Below are 22,251 nucleotides of genomic sequence, written 5' to 3' on the forward strand. Positions count from 1 at the left end.
AGCTCCTAACTTCCATGTCACAGGCTGGATTTGAAAAATGACACTTAGGAGCTGGTTGGCTGGTGCAATTTATCACTCACAGTGAAATGTATCACTCATTGATAAATAAGGGCATAAATCTTTAAATCTGTTTTTAGAGTGTTTTGTAACAATGTTCTAAAAACATGTCTGAGCATTTCTATCTATATGATACATTTGCTACAAACATTGTTGCTTTTTAGGCTACTGCAATATTCCGGATTTCACAGCACACGGATGGCCTGTCACTGCCTCCCCTCTGATCCATCTCCCTGACCAGCTCACACGGAATTCTCACAGCAGCCACCACCAGTACCTGATGTCATGATCAGACCAAGCACATGACAACAGAGCACACCTGGGTGCCAAGGCAAACAGCCCAGGAGGTGACCAGAACACCACACCGTGCAGGAACACAATAAGAAGTGGCTCAGAGACAAGTGTGCAATCACTTCCGCCGTGCCTGGATTGTTGAGTAACCTGTTTGCTCATGTGAGGCTATAAAGTGTAGAAAGCACAATGTACAGTGTACAGTTCCTCAGTGACTCCCCGGGAGAAAGTGTGAGTACAGGAGCGCACAGACCATGCTGCAAGCTGCACTGCTCCTGCTGGCACTGCTGGACTGCCAAGTCCTAGGTGAGTCCAGGGCACAGCCCACACCAAAGCCGCCAATTACTTTTTTATTTTAATTAAGGATATAAAATGAGGATCACATTAGCAGAGCCAATGCAAGTGTAAAGGTTAGCTGGATAGATTGGAGGGACCTTCCTATAGAGTAATTACAGAAGTACATGCATGGAGTCTGGGCAGCGCTAAATCATTAATTCTGATTGTTTTATGGGAACTCAGAAAGTCAGATGCATTGTCTGGTTAGGGTGCAGGGACTTGTGGAATGGATCAGATTACCTTAGTCATGTGATTGTCTCCTAGGGGTTGGGACTGTTAAGGGTTACAGCTGTAGCTTGAAGACATGTTCCTACACCTCCAGGTCTCACCTTTCCTATTCCTAGCCCAGAGCACAGCCTGGTATTACCTGCCCAGGTTCCCTGTTATAGGAGGTGTGGTTGTTATTATATTGTGGCTCTCTAAGCTTTTCCCCCAGGGTTAGCTGGGATCACTGTCACTGTATACAATGTAGCAGTTGTATATTGTTGTGATAGGGGAATTGTAATACACAGTGGCAGTGTCTAAAAGGATGTGAGTGTTTGTCTCTCTCGTGGGACCTTTCCCCTACTATCAGCTGGGTGACTCTTTACCTGTTACTAATTATGATTCATATGTACTAATGAATAGAGGGGTCACAGAGAGAGCTGGCAACTTGGGCAGCAGGGGAATTTCTCCTTAAGCTATTCCTGTTTTTACCGATGAAGTCTGGCACTAGGATAACCTAGGGGGATCTCCAACAGTACGGCAATCGTAGCACATGACTGTGCTATGTAGTGATAGTGAGCAGTGCCGTAACTAGACATTTTAGCGCAGTGTGCAAGAATCGGCATCTGCGCCCCCACACGTAAAATAGGGGCAGTGCACGCCGTAGGCGCGTGCCAAAAATATAGGGGTGTGGCTTCATGGGGAAGGGGTGTGGCCACAAAATAATACCAATTCATATTACGGTGCACAGTAGTCTCCATTATTCAAATTACGCCACTACACCAGAGCCCCTTTTTTACACATTACGGCAGACAGCTTCCCCCTTTTTTTTTTTTTTTTTTTACACATTACAGCGGATAGCGTCCCCTTTTTTTTTTACACATCACAGAGGACAGCATCCCCCCTTTTTTTTTTTTTTTTTACACATTACGGCAGACAGCGTCCCCTTTTTTTACACGTTACAGCAGATAGCAACCCCTTTTTTACACATTGCGGCAGACAGAGTCCCCTTTTTACACATTACGACAGATAGAATAGACAGATAGAATAGATGATACTTACTCTCTCCCCGCTGGCTCAGGCAGTCAGGCTCCTCAGTGCAGCTGCTGGCAGATCCCGGGCAGGGGAGAAGGAGGAGGAGCGAGGGGGACTCGGCAGCAGCAGCAGCTGCACAGCGGCGGCGGCCAGCCAATGTGGAAGGAGAGGGACAGCTGCAGCAGTGCCGCCACCAATTACAGTGCACTGCTGCGGCTCCCGAGTCCTCCTCCTTCTCCCCTGCTCCCACAGCTGCTGCTCCTCACCTGGCACACAAAGGCGGCTTGTAATGAGTCAGTTTGACTCATTACAATGCGGCTAGTTTCGCCCTCAGGGCGACTGTGCTGTGTGCCAGGCACACTTGGCACATACGTAGTAACGGCCCTGATAGTGAGCATAGGGCCAATACCACCAGCTGGCGTTGCAAAACTTTATCCACACCTGATAATCAGTTGGCTCAGCACTGGCTATATTAAAGCTGGGCATACACGATACAATTATCTGACAGAGAATCTGCCAGATCTGGCTAGTTGGAATGAAAATCTGGTAATGGATGAGAGCAAATTACAATCGACCATTTGCTCCCAAACACTGGAAAATGAACAAAATCGGTCTATGATGTAACCAATTTGTATAAATGACAAGTTTTGTCCATTTTCCAGTGTTTGGGAGCAAATGGTTAATTTGCATTTGCTTTTATCCATAACCAGATTTTCATTCCAACCATTTTCATATACAACCATAATTGCATAGTATATGCACAGCTTAATAGATATACTCAGTAGAGATGAGCGCCTGAAATTTTTCGGGTTTTGTGTTTTGGTTTTGGGTTCGGTTCCGCGGCCGTGTTTTGGGTTCGAACGCGTTTTGGCAAAACCTCACCGAATTTTTTTTGTCGGATTCGGGTGTGTTTTGGATTCGGGTGTTTTTTTCCAAAAACACTAAAAAACAGCTTAAATCATAGAATTTGGGGGTCATTTTGATCCCAAAGTATTATTAACCTCAAAAACCATAATTTACACTCATTTTCAGTCTATTCTGAATACCTCACACCTCACAATATTATTTTTAGTCCTAAAATTTGCACCGAGGTCGCTGTGTGAGTAAGATAAGCGACCCTAGTGGCCGACACAAACACCGGGCCCATCTAGGAGTGGCACTGCAGTGTCACGCAGGATGTCCCTTCCAAAAAACCCTCCCCAAACAGCACATGACGCAAAGAAAAAAAGAGGCGCAATGAGGTAGCTGTGTGAGTAAGATTAGCGACCCTAGTGGCCGACACAAACACCGGGCCCATCTAGGAGTGGCACTGCAGTGTCACGCAGGATGGCCCTTCCAAAAAACCCTCCCCAAACAGCACATGACGCAAAGAAAAAAAGAGGCGCAATGAGGTAGCTGTGTGAGTAAGATTAGCGACCCTAGTGGCCGACACAAACACCGGGCCCATCTAGGAGTGGCACTGCAGTGTCACGCAGGATGTCCCTTCCAAAAAACCCTCCCCAAACAGCACATGACGCAAAGAAAAAAAGAGGCGCAATGAGGTAGCTGACTGTGTGAGTAAGATTAGCGACCCTAGTGGCCGACACAAACACCGGGCCCATCTAGGAGTGGCACTGCAGTGTCACGCAGGATGTCCCTTCCAAAAAACCCTCCCCAATCAGCACATGATGCAAAGAAAAAGAAAAGAAAAAAGAGGTGCAAGATGGAATTGTCCTTGGGCCCTCCCACCCACCCTTATGTTGTATAAACAAAACAGGACATGCACACTTTAACCAACCCATCATTTCAGTGACAGGGTCTGCCACACGACTGTGACTGATATGACGGGTTGGTTTGGACCCCCCCCAAAAAAGAAGCAATTAATCTCTCCTTGCACAAACTGGCTCTACAGAGGCAAGATGTCCACCTCATCTTCACCCTCCGATATATCACCGTGTACATCCCCCTCCTCACAGATTATCAATTCGTCCCCACTGGAATCCACCATCTCAGCTCCCTGTGTACTTTGTGGAGGCAATTGCTGCTGGTCAATGTCTCCGCGGAGGAATTGATTATAATTCATTTTAATGAACATCATCTTCTCCACATTTTCTGGATGTAACCTCGTACGCCGATTGCTGACAAGGTGAGCGGCGGCACTAAACACTCTTTCGGAGTACACACTTGTGGGAGGGCAACTTAGGTAGAATAAAGCCAGTTTGTGCAAGGGCCTCCAAATTGCCTCTTTTTCCTGCCAGTATAAGTACGGACTGTGTGACGTGCCTACTTGGATGCGGTCACTCATATAATCCTCCACCATTCTATCACTGTTGAGAGAATCATATGCAGTGACAGTAGACGACATGTCCGTAATCGTTGTCAGGTCCTTCAGTCCGGACCAGATGTCAGCATCAGCAGTCGCTCCAGACTGCCCTGCATCACCGCCAGCGGGTGGGCTCGGAATTCTGAGCCTTTTCCTCGCACCCCCAGTTGCGGGAGAATGTGAAGGAGGAGATGTTGACAGGTCGCGTTCCGCTTGACTTGACAATTTTGTCACCAGCAGGTCTTTCAACCCCAGCAGACCTGTGTCTGCCGGAAAGAGAGATCCAAGGTAGGCTTTAAATCTAGGATCGAGCACGGTGGCCAAAATGTAGTGCTCTGATTTCAACAGATTGACCACCCGTGAATCCTTGTTAAGCGAATTAAGGGCTGCATCCACAAGTCCCACATGCCTAGCGGAATCGCTCCGTGTTAGCTCCTCCTTCAATGCCTCCAGCTTCTTCTGCAAAAGCCTGATGAGGGGAATGACCTGACTCAGGCTGGCAGTGTCTGAACTGACTTCACGTGTGGCAAGTTCAAAGGGCATCAGAACCTTGCACAACGTTGAAATCATTCTCCACTGCACTTGAGACAGGTGCATTCCACCTACTATATCGTGATCAATTGTATAGGCTTGAATGGCCTTTTGCTGCTCCTCCAACCTCTGAAGCATATAGAGGGTTGAATTCCACCTCGTTACCACTTCTTGCTTCAGATGATGGCAGGGCAGGTTCAGTAGTTTTTGGTGGTGCTCCAGTTTTCTGTACGTGGTGCCTGTACGCCGAAAGTGTCCCGCAATTCTTCTGGCCACCGACAGCATCTCTTGCACGCCCCTGTCGTTTTTTAAAAAATTCTGCACCACCAAATTCAAGGTATGTGCAAAACATGGGACGTGCTGGAATTGGCCCAGATTTAATGCACACACAATATTGCTGGCGTTGTCCGATGCCACAAATCCACAGGAGAGTCCAATTGGGGTAAGCCATTCCGCGATGATCTTCCTCAGTTGCCGTAAGAGGTTTTCAGCTGTGTGCGTATTCTGGAAAGCGGTGATACAAAGCGTAGCCTGCCTAGGAAAGAGTTGGCGTTTGCGAGATGCTGCTACTGGTGCCGCCGCTGCTGTTCTTGCGGCGGGAGTCCATACATCTACCCAGTGGGCTGTCACAGTCATATAGTCCTGACCCTGCCCTGCTCCACTTGTCCACATGTCCGTGGTTAAGTGGACATTGGGTACAGCTGCATTTTTTAGGACACTGGTGACTCTTTTTCTGAGGTCTGTGTACATTTTCGGTATCGCCTGCCTAGAGAAATGGAACCTAGATGGTATTTGGTACCGGGGACACAGTACCTCCAACAAGTCTCTAGTTGGCTCTGCAGTAATGATGGATACCGGAACCACGTTTCTCACCACCCAGGATGCCAAGGCCTCAGTTATCCGCTTTGCAGTAGGATGACTGCTGTGATATTTCATCTTCCTCGCAAAGGACTGTTGAACAGTCAATTGCTTACTGGAAGTAGTACAAGTGGGCTTACGACTTCCCCTCTGGGATGACCATCGACTCCCAGCGGCAACAACAGCAGCGCCAGCAGCAGTAGGCGTTACACGCAAGGATGCATCGGAGGAATCCCAGGCAGGAGAGGACTCGTCAGAATTGCCAGTGACATGGCCTGCAGGACTATTGGCATTCCTGGGGAAGGAGGAAATTGACACTGAGGGAGTTGGTGGGGTGGTTTGCGTGAGCTTGGTTACAAGAGGAAGGGATTTACTGGTCAGTGGACTGCTTCCGCTGTCACCCAAAGTTTTTGAACTTGTCACTGACTTATTATGAATGCGCTGCAGGTGACGTATAAGGGAGGATGTTCCGAGGTGGTTAACGTCCTTACCCCTACGTATTACAGCTTGACAAAGGGAACACACGGCTTGACACCTGTTGTCCGCATTTCTGGTGAAATACCTCCACACCGAAGAGCTGATTTTTTTTGGTATTTTCACCTGGCATGTCAACGGCCATATTCCTCCCACGGACAACAGGTGTCTCCCCGGGTGCCTGACTTAAACAAACCACCTCACCATCAGAATCCTCCTGGTCAATTTCCTCCCCAGCGCCAGCAACACCCATATCCTCCTCATCCTGGTGTACTTCAACACTGACATCTTCAATCTGACTATCAGGAACTGGACTGCGGGTGCTCCTTCCAGCACTTGCAGGGGGCGTGCAAATGGTGGAAGGCGCATGCTCTTCACGTCCAGTGTTGGGAAGGTCAGGCATCGCAACCGACACAATTGGACTCTCCTTGTGGATTTGGGATTTCAAAGAACGCACAGTTCTTTGCGGTGCTTTTGCCAGCTTGAGTCTTTTCAGTTTTCTAGCGAGAGGCTGAGTGCTTCCATCCTCATGTGAAGCTGAACCACTAGCCATGAACATAGGCCAGGGCCTCAGCCGTTCCTTGCCACTCCGTGTGGTAAATGGCATATTGGCAAGTTTACGCTTCTCCTCCGACAATTTTATTTTAGGTTTTGGAGTCCTTTTTTTACTGATATTTGGTGTTTTGGTTTTGACATGCTCTGTACTATGCCATTGGGCATCGGCCTTGGCAGACGACGTTGCTGGCATTTCATCGTCTCGGCCATGACTAGTGGCAGCAGCTTCAGCACGAGGTGGAAGTGGATCTTGATCTTTCCCTAATTTTGGAACCTCAACATTTTTGTTCTCCATATTTTAATAGGCACAACTAAAAGGCACCTCAGGTAAACAATGGAGATGGATGGATTGGATACTAGTATACAATTATGGACGGGCTGCCGAGTGCCGACACAGAGGTAGCCACAGCCGTGAACTACCGCACTGTACTGTGTCTGCTGCTAATATATAGACTGGTTGATAAAGAGATAGTATACTCGTAACTAGTATGTATGTATAAAGAAAGAAAAAACCACGGTTAGGTGGTATATACAATTATGGACGGGCTGCCGAGTGCCGACACAGAGGTAGCCACAGCCGTGAACTACCGCACTGTACTGTGTCTGCTGCTAATATATAGACTGGTTGATAAAGAGATAGTATACTCGTAACTAGTATGTATGTATAAAGAAAGAAAAAAAAACCACGGTTAGGTGGTATATACAATTATGGACGGGCTGCCGAGTGCCGACACAGAGGTAGCCACAGCCGTGAACTACTGTACTGTGTCTGCTGCTAATATATAGACTGGTTGATAAAGAGATAGTATACTCGTAACTAGTATGTATGTATAAAGAAAGAAAAAAAAACCACGGTTAGGTGGTATATACAATTATGGACGGGCTGCCGAGTGCCGACACAGAGGTAGCCACAGCCGTGAACTACCGCACTGTACTGTGTCTGCTGCTAATATATAGACTGGTTGATAAAGAGATAGTATACTCGTAACTAGTATGTATGTATAAAGAAAGAAAAAAAAACCACGGTTAGGTGGTATATACAATTATGGACGGGCTGCCGAGTGCCGACACAGAGGTAGCCACAGCCGTGAACTACTGTACTGTGTCTGCTGCTAATATATAGACTGGTTGATAAAGAGATAGTATACTCGTAACTAGTATGTATGTATAAAGAAAGAAAAAAAAACCACGGTTAGGTGGTATATACAATTATGGACGGGCTGCCGAGTGCCGACACAGAGGTAGCCACAGCCGTGAACTACCGCACTGTACTGTGTCTGCTGCTAATATATAGACTGGTTGATAAAGAGATAGTATACTCGTAACTAGTATGTATGTATAAAGAAAGAAAAAAAAACCACGGTTAGGTGGTATATACAATTATGGACGGGCTGCCGAGTGCCGACACAGAGGTAGCCACAGCCGTGAACTACTGTACTGTGTCTGCTGCTAATATATAGACTGGTTGATAAAGAGATAGTATACTCGTAACTAGTATGTATGTATAAAGAAAGAAAAAAAAACCACGGTTAGGTGGTATATACAATTATGGACGGGCTGCCGAGTGCCGACACAGAGGTAGCCACAGCCGTGAACTACCGCACTGTACTGTGTCTGCTGCTAATATATAGACTGGTTGATAAAGAGATAGTATACTCGTAACTAGTATGTATGTATAAAGAAAGAAAAAAAAACCACGGTTAGGTGGTATATACAATTATGGACGGGCTGCCGAGTGCCGACACAGAGGTAGCCACAGCCGTGAACTACTGTACTGTGTCTGCTGCTAATATATAGACTGGTTGATAAAGAGATAGTATACTCGTAACTAGTATGTATGTATAAAGAAAGAAAAAAAAACCACGGTTAGGTGGTATATACAATTATGGACGGGCTGCCGAGTGCCGACACAGAGGTAGCCACAGCCGTGAACTACCGCACTGTACTGTGTCTGCTGCTAATATATAGACTGGTTGATAAAGAGATAGTATACTCGTAACTAGTATGTATGTATAAAGAAAGAAAAAAAAACCACGGTTAGGTGGTATATACAATTATGGACGGGCTGCCGAGTGCCGACACAGAGGTAGCCACAGCCGTGAACTACTGTACTGTGTCTGCTGCTAATATATAGACTGGTTGATAAAGAGATAGTATACTCGTAACTAGTATGTATGTATAAAGAAAGAAAAAAAACCCACGGTTAGGTGGTATATACAATTATGGACGGGCTGCCGAGTGCCGACACAGAGGTAGCCACAGCCGTGAACTACCGCACTGTACTGTGTCTGCTGCTAATATATAGACTGGTTGATAAAGAGATAGTATACTCGTAACTAGTATGTATGTATAAAGAAAGAAAAAAAAACCACGGTTAGGTGGTATATACAATTATGGACGGGCTGCCGAGTGCCGACACAGAGGTAGCCACAGCCGTGAACTACCGCACTGTACTGTGTCTGCTGCTAATATATAGACTGGTTGATAAAGAGATAGTATACTCGTAACTAGTATGTATGTATAAAGAAAGAAAAAAAAACCACGGTTAGGTGGTATATACAATTATGGACGGGCTGCCGAGTGCCGACACAGAGGTAGCCACAGCCGTGAACTACCGCACTGTACTGTGTCTGCTGCTAATATATAGACTGGTTGATAAAGAGATAGTATACTCGTAACTAGTATGTATGTATAAAGAAAGAAAAAAAAACCACGGTTAGGTGGTATATACAATTATGGACGGGCTGCCGAGTGCCGACACAGAGGTAGCCACAGCCGTGAACTACCGCACTGTACTGTGTCTGCTGCTAATATATAGACTGGTTGATAAAGAGATAGTATACTCGTAACTAGTATGTATGTATAAAGAAAGAAAAAAAAACCACGGTTAGGTGGTATATACAATTATGGACGGGCTGCCGAGTGCCGACACAGAGGTAGCCACAGCCGTGAACTACCGCACTGTACTGTGTCTGCTGCTAATATATAGACTGGTTGATAAAGAGATAGTATACTCGTAACTAGTATGTATGTATAAAGAAAGAAAAAAAAACCACGGTTAGGTCACTGGTATATACAATTATGGACGGGCTGCCGAGTGCCGACACAGAGGTAGCCACAGCCGTGAACTACCGCACTGTACTGTGTCTGCTGCTAATATATAGACTGGTTGATAAAGAGATAGTATACTCGTAACTAGTATGTATGTATAAAGAAAGAAAAAAAAACCACGGTTAGGTCACTGGTATATACAATTATGGACGGGCTGCCGAGTGCCGACACAGAGGTAGCTACAGCCGTGAACTACCGCACTGTACTGTGTCTGCTGCTAATATAGACTGGTTGATAAAGAGATAGTATACTACTAATATTATATACTGGTGGTCAGGTCACTGGTCACTAGTCACACTGGCAGTGGCACTCCTGCAGCAAAAGTGTGCACTGTTTAATTTTAATATAATATTATGTACTCCTGGCTCCTGCTATAACCTATAACTGGCACTGCAGTAGTGCTCCCCAGTCTCCCCCACAATTATAAGCTGTGTGAGCTGAGCAGTCAGACAGATATATAATATATATAGATGATGCAGCACACTGGCCTGAGCCTGAGCAGTGCACACAGATATGGTATGTGACTGACTGAGTCACTGTGTGTATCGCTTTTTTCAGGCAGAGAACGGATATATTAAATAAACTGCACTGTGTGTCTGGTGGTCACTCACTATATAATATATTATGTACTCCTGGCTCCTGCTATAACCTATAACTGGCACTGCAGTAGTGCTCCCCAGTCTCCCCCACAATTATAAGCTGTGTGAGCTGAGCAGTCAGACAGATATATATAATATTATATATAGATAATAGATGATGCAGCACACTGGCCTGAGCCTGAGCAGTGCACACAGATATGGTATGTGACTGAGTCACTGTGTGCTGTGTATCGCTTTTTTCAGGCAGAGAACGGATTATATTATGTACTCCTGGCTCCTGCTATAACCTATAACTGGCACTGCAGTAGTGCTCCCCAGTCTCCCCCACAATTATAAGCTGTGTGAGCTGAGCAGTCAGACAGATATATATAATATTATATATAGATAATAGATGATGCAGCACACTGGCCTGAGCCTGAGCAGTGCACACAGATATGGTATGTGACTGAGTCACTGTGTGCTGTGTATCGCTTTTTTCAGGCAGAGAACGGATTATAAATAAAAGTGGTGGTCACTGGTCACTATCAGCAAAACTCTGCACTGTACACTACTGAGTACTCCTAATGCTCCCCAAAATTAGTAAATCAAGTGTCTCTCTAATCTATTCTAATTCTAAACGGAGAGGACGCCAGCCACGTCCTCTCCCTATCAATCTCAATGCACGTGTGAAAATGGCGGCGACGCGCGGCTCCTTATATAGAATCCGAGTCTCGCGATAGAATCCGAGCCTCGCGAGAATCCGACAGCGTCATGATGACGTTCGGGCGCGCTCGGGTTAACCGAGCAAGGCGGGAAGATCCGAGTCGCTCGGACCCGTGAAAAAAAACATGAAGTTCTGGCGGGTTCGGATTCAGAGAAACCGAACCCGCTCATCTCTAATACTCAGGTGACCTATTGGCCTGCATGTATGAACAGCACTAACTTGGTCCAGTGACCACAGCTGACCCATCTGAGTGCATATGTTTGTGGCCAAACTGTACTCTGATTCTGGTGTATGGCAAGCATAGCTAAATTATACCATGTGTGACCAAAGTCTGTGACCGGTCATATTATCAGTCTAATTGTAAGCAGAATCCACGGCTTATATTATCACACTGGTAGTGAGGGGGTCTGTGTCCTGTCATATTATCACACTGGTAGTGAGGGGTTCTGTGTCCTGTCATATTATCACACTGGTAGTGAGGGGGTCTATGTCCTGTCATATTATCACACTGGTAGTGAGGGGTCTGTGTCCTGTCATATTATCACACTGGTAGTGAGGGGTCTGTGTCCTGTCATATTATCACACTGGTAGTGAGGGGTCTGTGTCCTGTCATATTATCACACTGGTAGTGAGGGGGTCTATGTCCTGTCATATTATCACACTGGTAGTGAGGGGGTCTATGTCCTGTCATATTATCACACTGGTAGTGAGGGGTCTGTGTCCTGTCATATTATCACACTGGTAGTGAGGGGCCTGTGTCCTGTCATATTATCACACTGGTAGTGAGGGGGTTTGTGTCCTGTCATATTATCACACTGGTAGTGAGGGGTCTGTGTCCTGTCATATTATCACACTGGTAGTGAGGGGGTTTGTGTCCTGTCATATTATCACACTGGTAGTGAGAGGTCTGTGTCCTGTCATATTATCACACTGGTAGTGAGGGGGTCTGTGTCCTGTCACATTATCACACTGGTAGTAAGAGGGATCTGTGTCCTGTTGTATGTATCATATGGATAGTGAGAGGAATCTGTATCCTGTCATATTACACTGGTAGTGATGGGGATCTGTGTTCTGACATTGTCACACTGGTAGTGAGAAGGATCAGAGGTATGTGTCCTGTTATATTACTACACTGATAGTGAAAAGGATCTGTGTCCTGTTGCTGTATATTATCACATGGAGAGGGATCTGTGTCCTGTTGCTGTATACAGGTTGAGTATCCCATATCCAAATATTCCGAAATACGGAATATTCCGAAATACGGACTTTTTTGCATGAGAGTGAGATAGTGAAACCTTTGTTTTTTGATGGCTCAATGTACACAAACTTTGTTTAATACACAAAGTTATTAAAAATATTGTATTAAATTACCTTTAGGCTGTGTGTATAAGGTGTATATGAAACATAAATGCATTGTGTGAATGTAGACACACTTTGTTTAATGCACAAAGTTATAAAAAATATTGTCTAAAATGACCTTCAGGCTGTGTGTATAAGGTGTATATAAAACATAAATGTATTCTGTGCTTATATTTAGGTCCCATCACCATGATATCTCATTGTGGTATGCAATTATTCCAAAATACGTAAAAATCCGATATCCAAAATACCTCTGGTCCCAAGCATTTTGGATAAGGGATACTCAACCTGTATTATCACATGGAGAGGGATCGGTGTCCTCTCATAATATTACACGGATAGATGGAGAGATCCGTGTTCTGTTACTGTATATTATTACATGAATAGTGAGAGTGATCTGTGACCTGCCGTATACACTATATGTATAAATGTATTTGGATGCCTGACAATTACACAAACAGGGACTGGAATGTCATTGTATGCAAATACATATACTTTTATATGGAGTTGGTTCCCCTTTTGCAGCTATAACAGCTTTCACTCTTATTGGAAGGCTTCCCACAAGGTTTTGGAGTGTTTCTCTGGGAATTTGTGCCCATTCATTCTGTAAAGCATTTATGAGGTCAGGTCCAGATGTTGAACGAGAAGGCCTGACTCACAATCTCCGTTCCAGTTCATCCCAAATGTGCTCTATGGGGTTGAGGTCAGGGCTCTGTGTGGACCAGTCAGGTTCTTCTACACCGAACTACCTCAAACCATGGCCCTCATTCAGACCTGGTCGCAAGCAGGCAATTTTTGCACTGCTGCGACCAGGTAATTGCCGCCTACAGGGGGAGGAGGTAATCGCTGTGCAGGTGTGCGAATGATTGTGCAGAGAGCCGCCCAAACAAATGCTGATGCTGACGTCAGATACCCTCCTTCAGAACGGCTGGGCACACCTGCGTTCTCCCAGACACTCCTTAAAAATGGTCAGTTGCCACCCACAAACGGCCTCTTCCTGTTAATCTTCTTGCAATCGCCGGTGTGATCGCTTTCTTTGTAAAATTCGTTGCTGTCCTTCGATCCCCGTTGCCGGCGGCCAACGCACCTGCGTATTGCGGTGCATGCGCAGCTCAGACCTGATCGCACCACAGCAAAAAAAGCTAGCGTGCGATCGGGTCTGAATGAGGCCTCATGTCTTTATAGTCCTTGCTTTGTGCACTGGGGCACAGTCATGTTGTAATAGAAAAGGGCCTTCCCTAAACTGTTACCACAAAGTCGGAAGCACAGTATTGTCCAAAATGTCTTGGTATGCTGAAGCATTAAGATTGCCCTTCACTGGAGACAACGGGCCTAGGCCAAACCCTGAAAAACAGCCCCATGCCATTATCACTCCTCCACCAAACTTCACAGTTGGCACAATGCAGTCAGGCAGGTAACATTCTCCCGGCTTCCACCAAACCCAGACTCGCCCATCTGACTGCCAAACAGAAAAGTGTAATTTGTCACGCCACAGAACACGTTACCACTGCTCCACTGTCCAGTGTCGCTGTGTTTTACACCACTCCATCCAACACTTGGCATTGGACTCGGTGATGTGAGGCTTGCATGCAGCTACTCGGCCACGGGGACCCATTCCATTAATCTCCTGCTGCACAGTTTTTATGCTTACATTAATGCCAGTAGAAGTTTGGAACTCTTCAGCTATAGAATCAGCAGAGTGTTGGTGGCTTTGACACACCATGCACCTTAGCAGTCGTTGATCCCGCTCTGTGATTTTACATGGTCTTCCGCTTCGTGGCTGAGTATCTGTTGTTCCTAAATGCTTCCTTTTTCTAATAATATCACAGAAACAGGGATAAAATTTCACAAACCATCTTATTGCAAAGGTGGCACCCTATGGTACCATGTGGTGGTACCATGCTTGATGTCTCTTGTTTCTTCAGACCGACCCATTTTGTATCACAAATGTTTGCAAATGGAGACTGCATGGCTAGGTTCTTGATTTTATACACCTGTGGCAAAGGGTCTAATTGTAACACCTGAATTTAATAATTAACAGGTGTGGTCAAATACTTTTGTTGTGTGTGTGTGTGTGTGTGTGTGTGTGTGTGTGTGTGTGTGTGTGATTTCCTACCGTGCATGCATGATAATCCTTACACACTTGCCCGGCGCATGCCTTCCATGGACTGTGCTCAGATGGTCGGATTCAGAGGTGGGTGCCGTTAAGGCATCAGATGCAAACGGCTGCTGTTTTAAGTCTGCACATGCATCTGAGTCGCACTGAGCAGGCATCCAGTTTTTTTCCGCCAGTGGACGCGAATTCCAGCAACTGTAGCTTTTTCTTTAGTTGCACTGATTTCGGCAGCCATGTTCAGATATACATCCTGCGGCTCTAAAGGCTGGAGAAATGTTCTATAGTGCGTCAGATGGTGTAATTTTTTTACTCTAAGCAATGGATTGGCACAGCAGCCTGTGGCCATCTCTGTACAAATTCCATTGGCTGCGGCAATCGCATGGTTGCTGGGTACAAAGACGCAGCTGTGAATGTATGCATTAGTGTTCATCCCTTAATCAGACCCTCGGACGCTTAATCGCTCACATTGGAAGCCACACCTGGAAGATACTTGGATAATCTGCACCTAAAACGAGACTGGTGTGTTTCAATGGCTGCACTAAAAACCTACAAAGTGGGATGGTTGCGCCTGCAGCCACTCAGAGTAGGCGTCCCAGCTCTCATATGAGGAAGGACTTATACTAGCATTAGCATAAGGCCGCAGACATGTCTACTAAACAGATTCTAAGAATCGGGCCCATAGTAAGGGGATCTGGGTCCTGCCATATTACACTGGTAGTGAGAGGGATCTGTGTCCTGCCATATTACACTGATAGTGAGAGGGATCTGTGTCCTGCCATATTACACTAATAGTGAGAGGGATCTGTGTCCTGCCATATTACACTGATAGTGAGAGGGATCTGGGTCCTGCCATATTACACTGATAGTGAGAGGGATCTGGGTCCTGCCATATTACACTGATAGTGAGAGGGAACTGTGTCCTGCCATATTACACTGGTAGTGAGAGGGATCTGTGTCCTGCCATATTACACTGATAGTGAGAGGGATCTGTGTCCTGCCATATTACACTGATAGTGAGAGGGATCTGTGTCCTGCCATATTACACTGATAGTGAGAGGGATCTGTGTCCTGCCATATTACACTGATAGTGAGAGGGATCTGTGTCCTGCCATATTACACTGATAGTGAGAGGGAACTATGTCCTTCCATATTACACTGATAGTGAGAGGGAACTGTGTCCTGCCATATTACACTGATAGTGAGAGAGATCTGTGTCCTGCCATATTACACTGATAGTGAGAGGGATCTGTGTCCTGCCATATTACACTGATAGTGAGAGGGATCTGTGTCCTGCCATATTACACTGATAGTGAGAGGGATCTGTGTCCTGCCATATTACACTGATAGTGAGAGGGATCTGTGTCCTGCCATATTACACTGATAGTGAGAGGGATCTGTGTCCTGCCATATTACACTGATAGTGAGAGGGAACTGTGTCCTGCCATATTACACTGATAGTGAGAGGGATCTGTGTCCTGCCATATTACACTGATAGTGAGAGGGATCTGTGTCCTGCCATATCACACTGATAGTGAGAGGGAACTGTGTCCTGTCATATTACGCTGATAGTGAGAGGGATCTGTGTCCTGCCATATTACACTGATAGTGAGAGGGATCTGTGTCCTGCCATATTACACTGATAGTGAGAGGGAACTGTGTCCTGCCATATTACACTGATAGTGAGAGAGATCTGTGTCCTGCCATATTACACTGATAGTGAGAGGGATCTGTGTCCTGCCATAGTACACTGATAGTGAGAGGGATCTGTGTCCTGCCATATTACACTGATAGTGAGAGAGATCTGTGTCCTGCCATATTACACTGATAGTGAGAGGGATCTGTGTCCTGCCATATTACACTGATAGTGAGAGGGATCTGTGTCCTGTCATATTACACTGATAGTGAGAGGGATCTGTGTCCTGTTATATTACACTGATAGTGAGAGGGATCTGCGTCCTGTCATATTACACTGATAGTGAGAGGGATCTGTGTCCTGTCATATTACACTGATAGTGAGAGGGATCTGTGTCCTGTCATATTACACTGATAGTGAGAGGGATCTGTGTCCTGTCATATTACACTGATAGTGAGAGGGATCTGTGTCCTGTCATATTACACTGAGAGTGAGATGGACACTGATTTGTGTTATGCACACCAGTGCCAGCAGGAAAGTACTGGTGTCAGAACTGTTATGCACTCCAGTGTCTGCAGGAATGTACTGGTGTTTGAACTGTTATGCAAAACAGATGGACTCACAGACAAACTGGGGGATATGACATAACGTACACAGAAGGTGATAGGGTAACAAAATACACACAAAGTGAACAGAGAAGCCCAGAGGCTAAGGAACTGGGTATCTCCCTTGTATTAGAACTGCTAAGATGGAAAAAGCAAGATGTTGTGTTTTAATACGTAGAGTACCCGAAATGCTGTTGCTAAGGGCAACAGCAAAACCCTAAAGGGTTACCAACGGGTGTGGCAGTAAACTCCTTGGTCAGAGATGGAATGATAGACACAAGGAGAATCTCCACAATCCAAATTCTCACTTGCAGTGCACAGGTTTTAGCTTACTGCCACTAAACTGACCCCTGACACCTAGCACAGTGAGACAGGATTAGACAGGCAAGTCTTAGAATACAGCCGCAAACTTGCTAAGTTCACAGAGTAGTAACAGAACCCCTGCAAGCTAAACGACTGACTCCAGTCTTACTGCTAGGTCTGGATTGGCAGAGTGTAATACCAAATTCCCAGGCCTATTTGCAGTAAGCAACAAACAAATACAAAGCTACACAGTACTGGCTAACGTTCATGAACTGACTGACCAACAAAGATTCAGCAGCATCTGCTTACCCTGAAAAGAGGCCTTATAAAGCAGGTGCTGTCCACGCCCCACTCAGACCTCACAGACTGTGAGCAAAAAAACCAGCACCGGATCCCCTGCCGTGCACAGAGCCTATAACCACTGCACAGCAAAAGACCCGAACCGGAGTATCAGCTGCGCTCAGGTTACTCCACTAGCACTTGTCTCCCGGTTGCCATGACGACGTGGCAGCACAGGGCAGGAGACCCTAACAGTACCCCCCCTCTGACGAGGGGTCAAAGAACCCCTACCACCGGGTTTATCAGGGAACTGCGAGAAGAAAGAGCGTATCAGTCTGGGGGCATGAAGATCACAACTGCGCACCCACGACCGCTCCTCCGGGCCATACCCCTTCCAGTGCACCAAAAATGACAGCCGACCCCGAACCACCTTGGAGTCAAGAATCCTTTCAACAACAAACTCCCTCTGGCCACGTATCAGAAGAGGGGAAGGTCTTCCACTGGTAGAAGGATTACTAATCGCCCGTTTTAAAAGGGAACAATGAAATGTTTTATTGATACCCAAAGAACGGGGCAGATCTAACTGAAATGCCACCGGATTGATAACCCTGGTGATCTTATAAGGGCCGATGAACCGGGGCCCTAACTTATGAGATGGCTGTCTCAACTTCAAATTCTTGGTAGACAACCAGACGAAGTCTCCTAATTTGAAGCTGCAGGGTCTTTTCCGCTTATCAAAAACCCTTTTGGTCACTAATGACACAGACACAAGGGCTTTCTTCACTTTCCGCCAAATACCTCTAAGGACCGAAACCACAGAGGAACCACCAGGCGTGGAGTCCACGGGGTCAAAAGAATTGGCCTTAGGATGATGCCCATACACACAAAGGAAGGGAGAGATCCCTGTAGCAGAGTGAGCCGCGTTGTTATAGGCAAACTCCGCCATGGACAGATGAGCAACCCAGTCAGTCTGACACTTGGAGACATAACACCTGAGGAACTGCTCCAAGGACTGGTTCACCCTTTCAGTCTGCCCATTAGACTGCGGATGGTAGCCTGACGACAAGCTGACAGAAATCTGGAGATCGGAACAAAATGCCCTCCAGAATTTGGCCACAAACTTAGCCCCCTCAAGCCAGTGTCTCCACTCCTCGAGTGCATCCTTAATAGCCAACAATTCCCGGTTACCCACGTCATAATTCATCTCGGCAGGCGAAAATTTACGGGAAAAGTAAGCACAGGGATGAAGGCGATTATCAGACACTCCCATCTGAGAAAGCACTGCCCCAATACCCATCTCAGAGGCATCCACCTCCACCACAAAAGGACGCTCTGGATCTGGGTGTCGCAGCACCTTGGCCGAAACAAATGCCCTTTTGAGACGGGCAAAAGCCGCTTTAGCCTCACAAGACCAGTGAGCAACATCCGCCCCTTTCTTAGTGAGTGCCACCAAGGGCGCCACTATAGACGAAAATCCAGCGATAAATCGTCTATAAAAATTCGCAAAGCCCAGGAAACGCTGAAGCGCCTTCAAACTAGTGGGCTGCACCCAATCCAGGACTGCCTGTACCTTGGAACCCTCCATTTGGAAACCTTCTGGGGAGATAATATATCTTAGAAATGCGATTTGCTGAACTTCAAATTCGCACTTCTCCAGCTTTGCCCCAAGCCGGTGGTCTCTGAGTTTCTGGAGGACTAAGCGTACATGCTTCCGATGTTCCTCCAGGGAATGGGAGAAGATTAGGATGTCATCTAAGTATACAACTAAGAATCTATCCAAATATTCCCTGAGCACATCATTCATGAAATCCTGGAAGACTGCCGGGGCATTACAGAGCCCAAAAGGCATCACCAAATATTCATAATGCCCTGAGTGGGTATTAAAGGCAGTCTTCCATTCATCCCCCTCTCTTATTCGGATTAGATTGTACGCACCGCGTAGGTCAATCTTAGAAAAAATGGTGGCAGTACGAAGCTGGTCAAACAAGACCGAAATGAGAGGCAGTGGGTATGAGTTTTTAATCGTGATACGGTTCAATTCCCTGAAGTCGATGCAGGGTCGCAACGAACCGTCCTTTTTACCCACGAAGAAGAACCCCGACCCAACTGGAGACTGTGAAGGTCTGATAAATCCCTTAGCCAAGTTCTCCTGAATGTACTCTGCCATAGCCTGAGTCTCAGGACGTGACAGGGAGTACAACCTGCTCTTGGGAAGCTTAGCATTTGGCAACAAATCAATGGCACAGTCATAGGGGCGATGGGGAGGTAGTACCTCTGCAACTTTTTTGGAGAACACGTCCGCAAAATCTGCATAACACCCTGGCAATCCTGGCAAACTTAGCTGCGAGAGCCTGACTGGAAGGCTCAAGCAACTCCTGAAACAATCAGTACCCCAACTAAGAATCTCCCCAGAGACCCAGTCAAATTGAGGATTGTGGGCCCTTAACCAGGGTAACCCCAACACCAATGGGGCAAAAGTACAGACAGTCACATAAAAGGACAATTTTTCAGAGTGTGTGGCTCCAATAAACAAAGAAATCTGGCTAGTGCAAGAGGTAATTTTACCTTGGGATAATGGTTCCCCGTTTAACCCACAAATCTCAATTTCCGATGCCAAGGGTACTAAGGGAACAGAGTGTTTCAGGGCGAATTGGCGGTCCATAAAAACCCCGTCGGCCCCACTGTCCACAAAGGCCTCAGTCTTGACAGTTTGACCGAGGATCTTCAAGGTCACCGGAATGATAAAAGTCTTCTTGGGAAATTCTGACTTCTGGCCTGACAGGATATTTCCCATCACCCTCAGGCCCTGAAGTTTTCCGGCTTTTCTGGGCATGATACTACCACATGACCTTTATTCCCACAGTACAAACACAACCCCTGCTGTCTCCTCCGCGTCTTCTCACGCGAGGAGAGGCGGGTAGCCCCAATCTGCATAGGCTCCTCAGAAAATTCCTCAGAGTCTGAGGTTCCCTTGGGAAGGAAGGAAATCTCAGTCTCCCTTTCAAGCCTACGCTCTCTCAGCCGTCTATCCACCCGGATGGATAACTGCATGAGCTGATCCAAGCTATCAGGCAAGGGATATTGTACCAGTTGGTCCTTTATCTGGTTAGAAAGACCTCTTCGGTACTGGTGTCTCAGGGCTGGGTCATTCCACTGGGTATCATGGGCCAACCTCCGAAACTCCGTACAGTAAACCTCAACTGGCCTGCGCCCTTGCTTAAGGATCGAAATCTGAGCCTCGGCTGAGGCCGTCTTGTCAGGGTCATCATACAACATGCCCAGTGCCGTAAAAAAAGCATCAACACTTTTAAGCGACGGACAGTCAGGCTGCAACCCATATGCCCAGACCTGTGGGTCTCCTTGTAGCAAGGAAATCACTATGCCCACCCGCTGAATCTCCGACCCAGAAGACTGAGGCCTAAGCCGGAAGTATAGCTTGCAGCTCTCCTTGAAACAAAAGAACTGCGAGCGATCTCCAGAAAAACGATCCGGGAGATTTACTTTCGGCTCCTTAACCCCTGCAGGTGCTGCTGCTGCGGGAGCTCCGCCAGCAGCCTGGGAGGTGTGCATTTTAATGGACAAATCATTAAATTGTCGAGTCAGGACCTGCACCTGATCGACCACCTGTTGCAACGTATTTTGAGGGGTATGCTCCATATTCCCACAAAATTTCAACAGGAGTATTAGGCTGCTGAATATGTTATGCACACCAGTGCCAGCAGGAAAGTACTGGTGTCAGAACTGTTATGCACTCCAGTGTCTGCAGGAATGTACTGGTGTTTGAACTGTTATGCAAAACAGATGGACTCACAGACAAACTGGGGGATATGACATAACGTACACAGAAGGTGATAGGGTAACAAAATACACACAAAGTGAACAGAGAAGCCCAGAGGCTAAGGAACTGGGTATCTCCCTTGTATTAGAACTGCTAAGATGGAAAAAGCAAGATGTTGTGTTTTAATACGTAGAGTACCCGAAATGCTGTTGCTAAGGGCAACAGCAAAACCCTAAAGGGTTACCAACGGGTGTGGCAGTAAACTCCTTGGTCAGAGATGGAATGATAGACACAAGGAGAATCTCCACAATCCAAATTCTCACTTGCAGTGCACAGGTTTTAGCTTACTGCCACTAAACTGACCCCTGACACCTAGCACAGTGAGACAGGATTAGACAGGCAAGTCTTAGAATACAGCCGCAAACTTGCTAAGTTCACAGAGTAGTAACAGAACCCCAGCAAGCTAAACGACTGACTCCAGTCTTACTGCTAGGTCTGGATTGGCAGAGTGTAATACCAAATTCCCAGGCCTATTTGCAGTAAGCAACAAACAAATACAAAGCTACACAGTACTGGCTAACGTTCATGAACTGACTAACCAACAAAGATTCAGCAGCATCTGCTTACCCTGAAAAGAGGCCTTATAAAGCAGGTGCTGTCCACGCCCCACTCAGACCTCACAGACTGTGAGCACAAAAACCAGCACCGGATCCCCTGCCGTGCACAGAGCCTATAACCACTGCACAGCAAAAGACCCGAACCGGAGTATCAGCTGCGCTCAGGTTACTCCACTAGCACTTGTCTCCCGGTTGCCATGACGACGTGGCAGCACAGGGCAGGAGACCCTAACAATTTGTTGTTATTGTCAGAATCAGAGCAACAAATCAGGCATATCGCTCAGTGTGTATGCCCGATTTACAGGTGACCGCGGTTGCTAGCAACGTTACCAGGGCAGCCCTGCTGCATGGTAAAATGGGCAATAATGCTACCGACCACGGCATGTGTAATGAAGGATGGAGCGATATGTTGCTCCGACCATTATTACATTGCTCAATATATTCCCAAGATCTGATTTCTTCGTATGCCAAGCCAACATATCAGCTGGGTGCACATCATTCCAGT

At 46.5% G+C, this 22,251-nt stretch overlaps 1 protein-coding gene across 1 annotated transcript in view; it reads left to right on the forward strand.

The window, feature by feature from the left end:
* Positions 1–398: 398 nt before the first annotated feature.
* The window catches only part of LOC134936687 (zinc metalloproteinase-disintegrin-like crotastatin), a 154,453-nt gene continuing 132,600 nt past the window's right edge, over positions 399–22,251 (forward strand). Inside the window, exon 1 of the mRNA XM_063931867.1 lies at positions 399–654. Coding sequence (XP_063787937.1) covers positions 603–654 — 52 coding nt within the window. The 5' untranslated portion in view covers positions 399–602. The remainder of the gene's footprint in view (positions 655–22,251) is intronic.

The sequence above is a fragment of the Pseudophryne corroboree genome, chromosome 6 (genome assembly GCF_028390025.1).
Source record: "Pseudophryne corroboree isolate aPseCor3 chromosome 6, aPseCor3.hap2, whole genome shotgun sequence".
NCBI classification, from domain to species: domain Eukaryota; kingdom Metazoa; phylum Chordata; class Amphibia; order Anura; family Myobatrachidae; genus Pseudophryne; species Pseudophryne corroboree.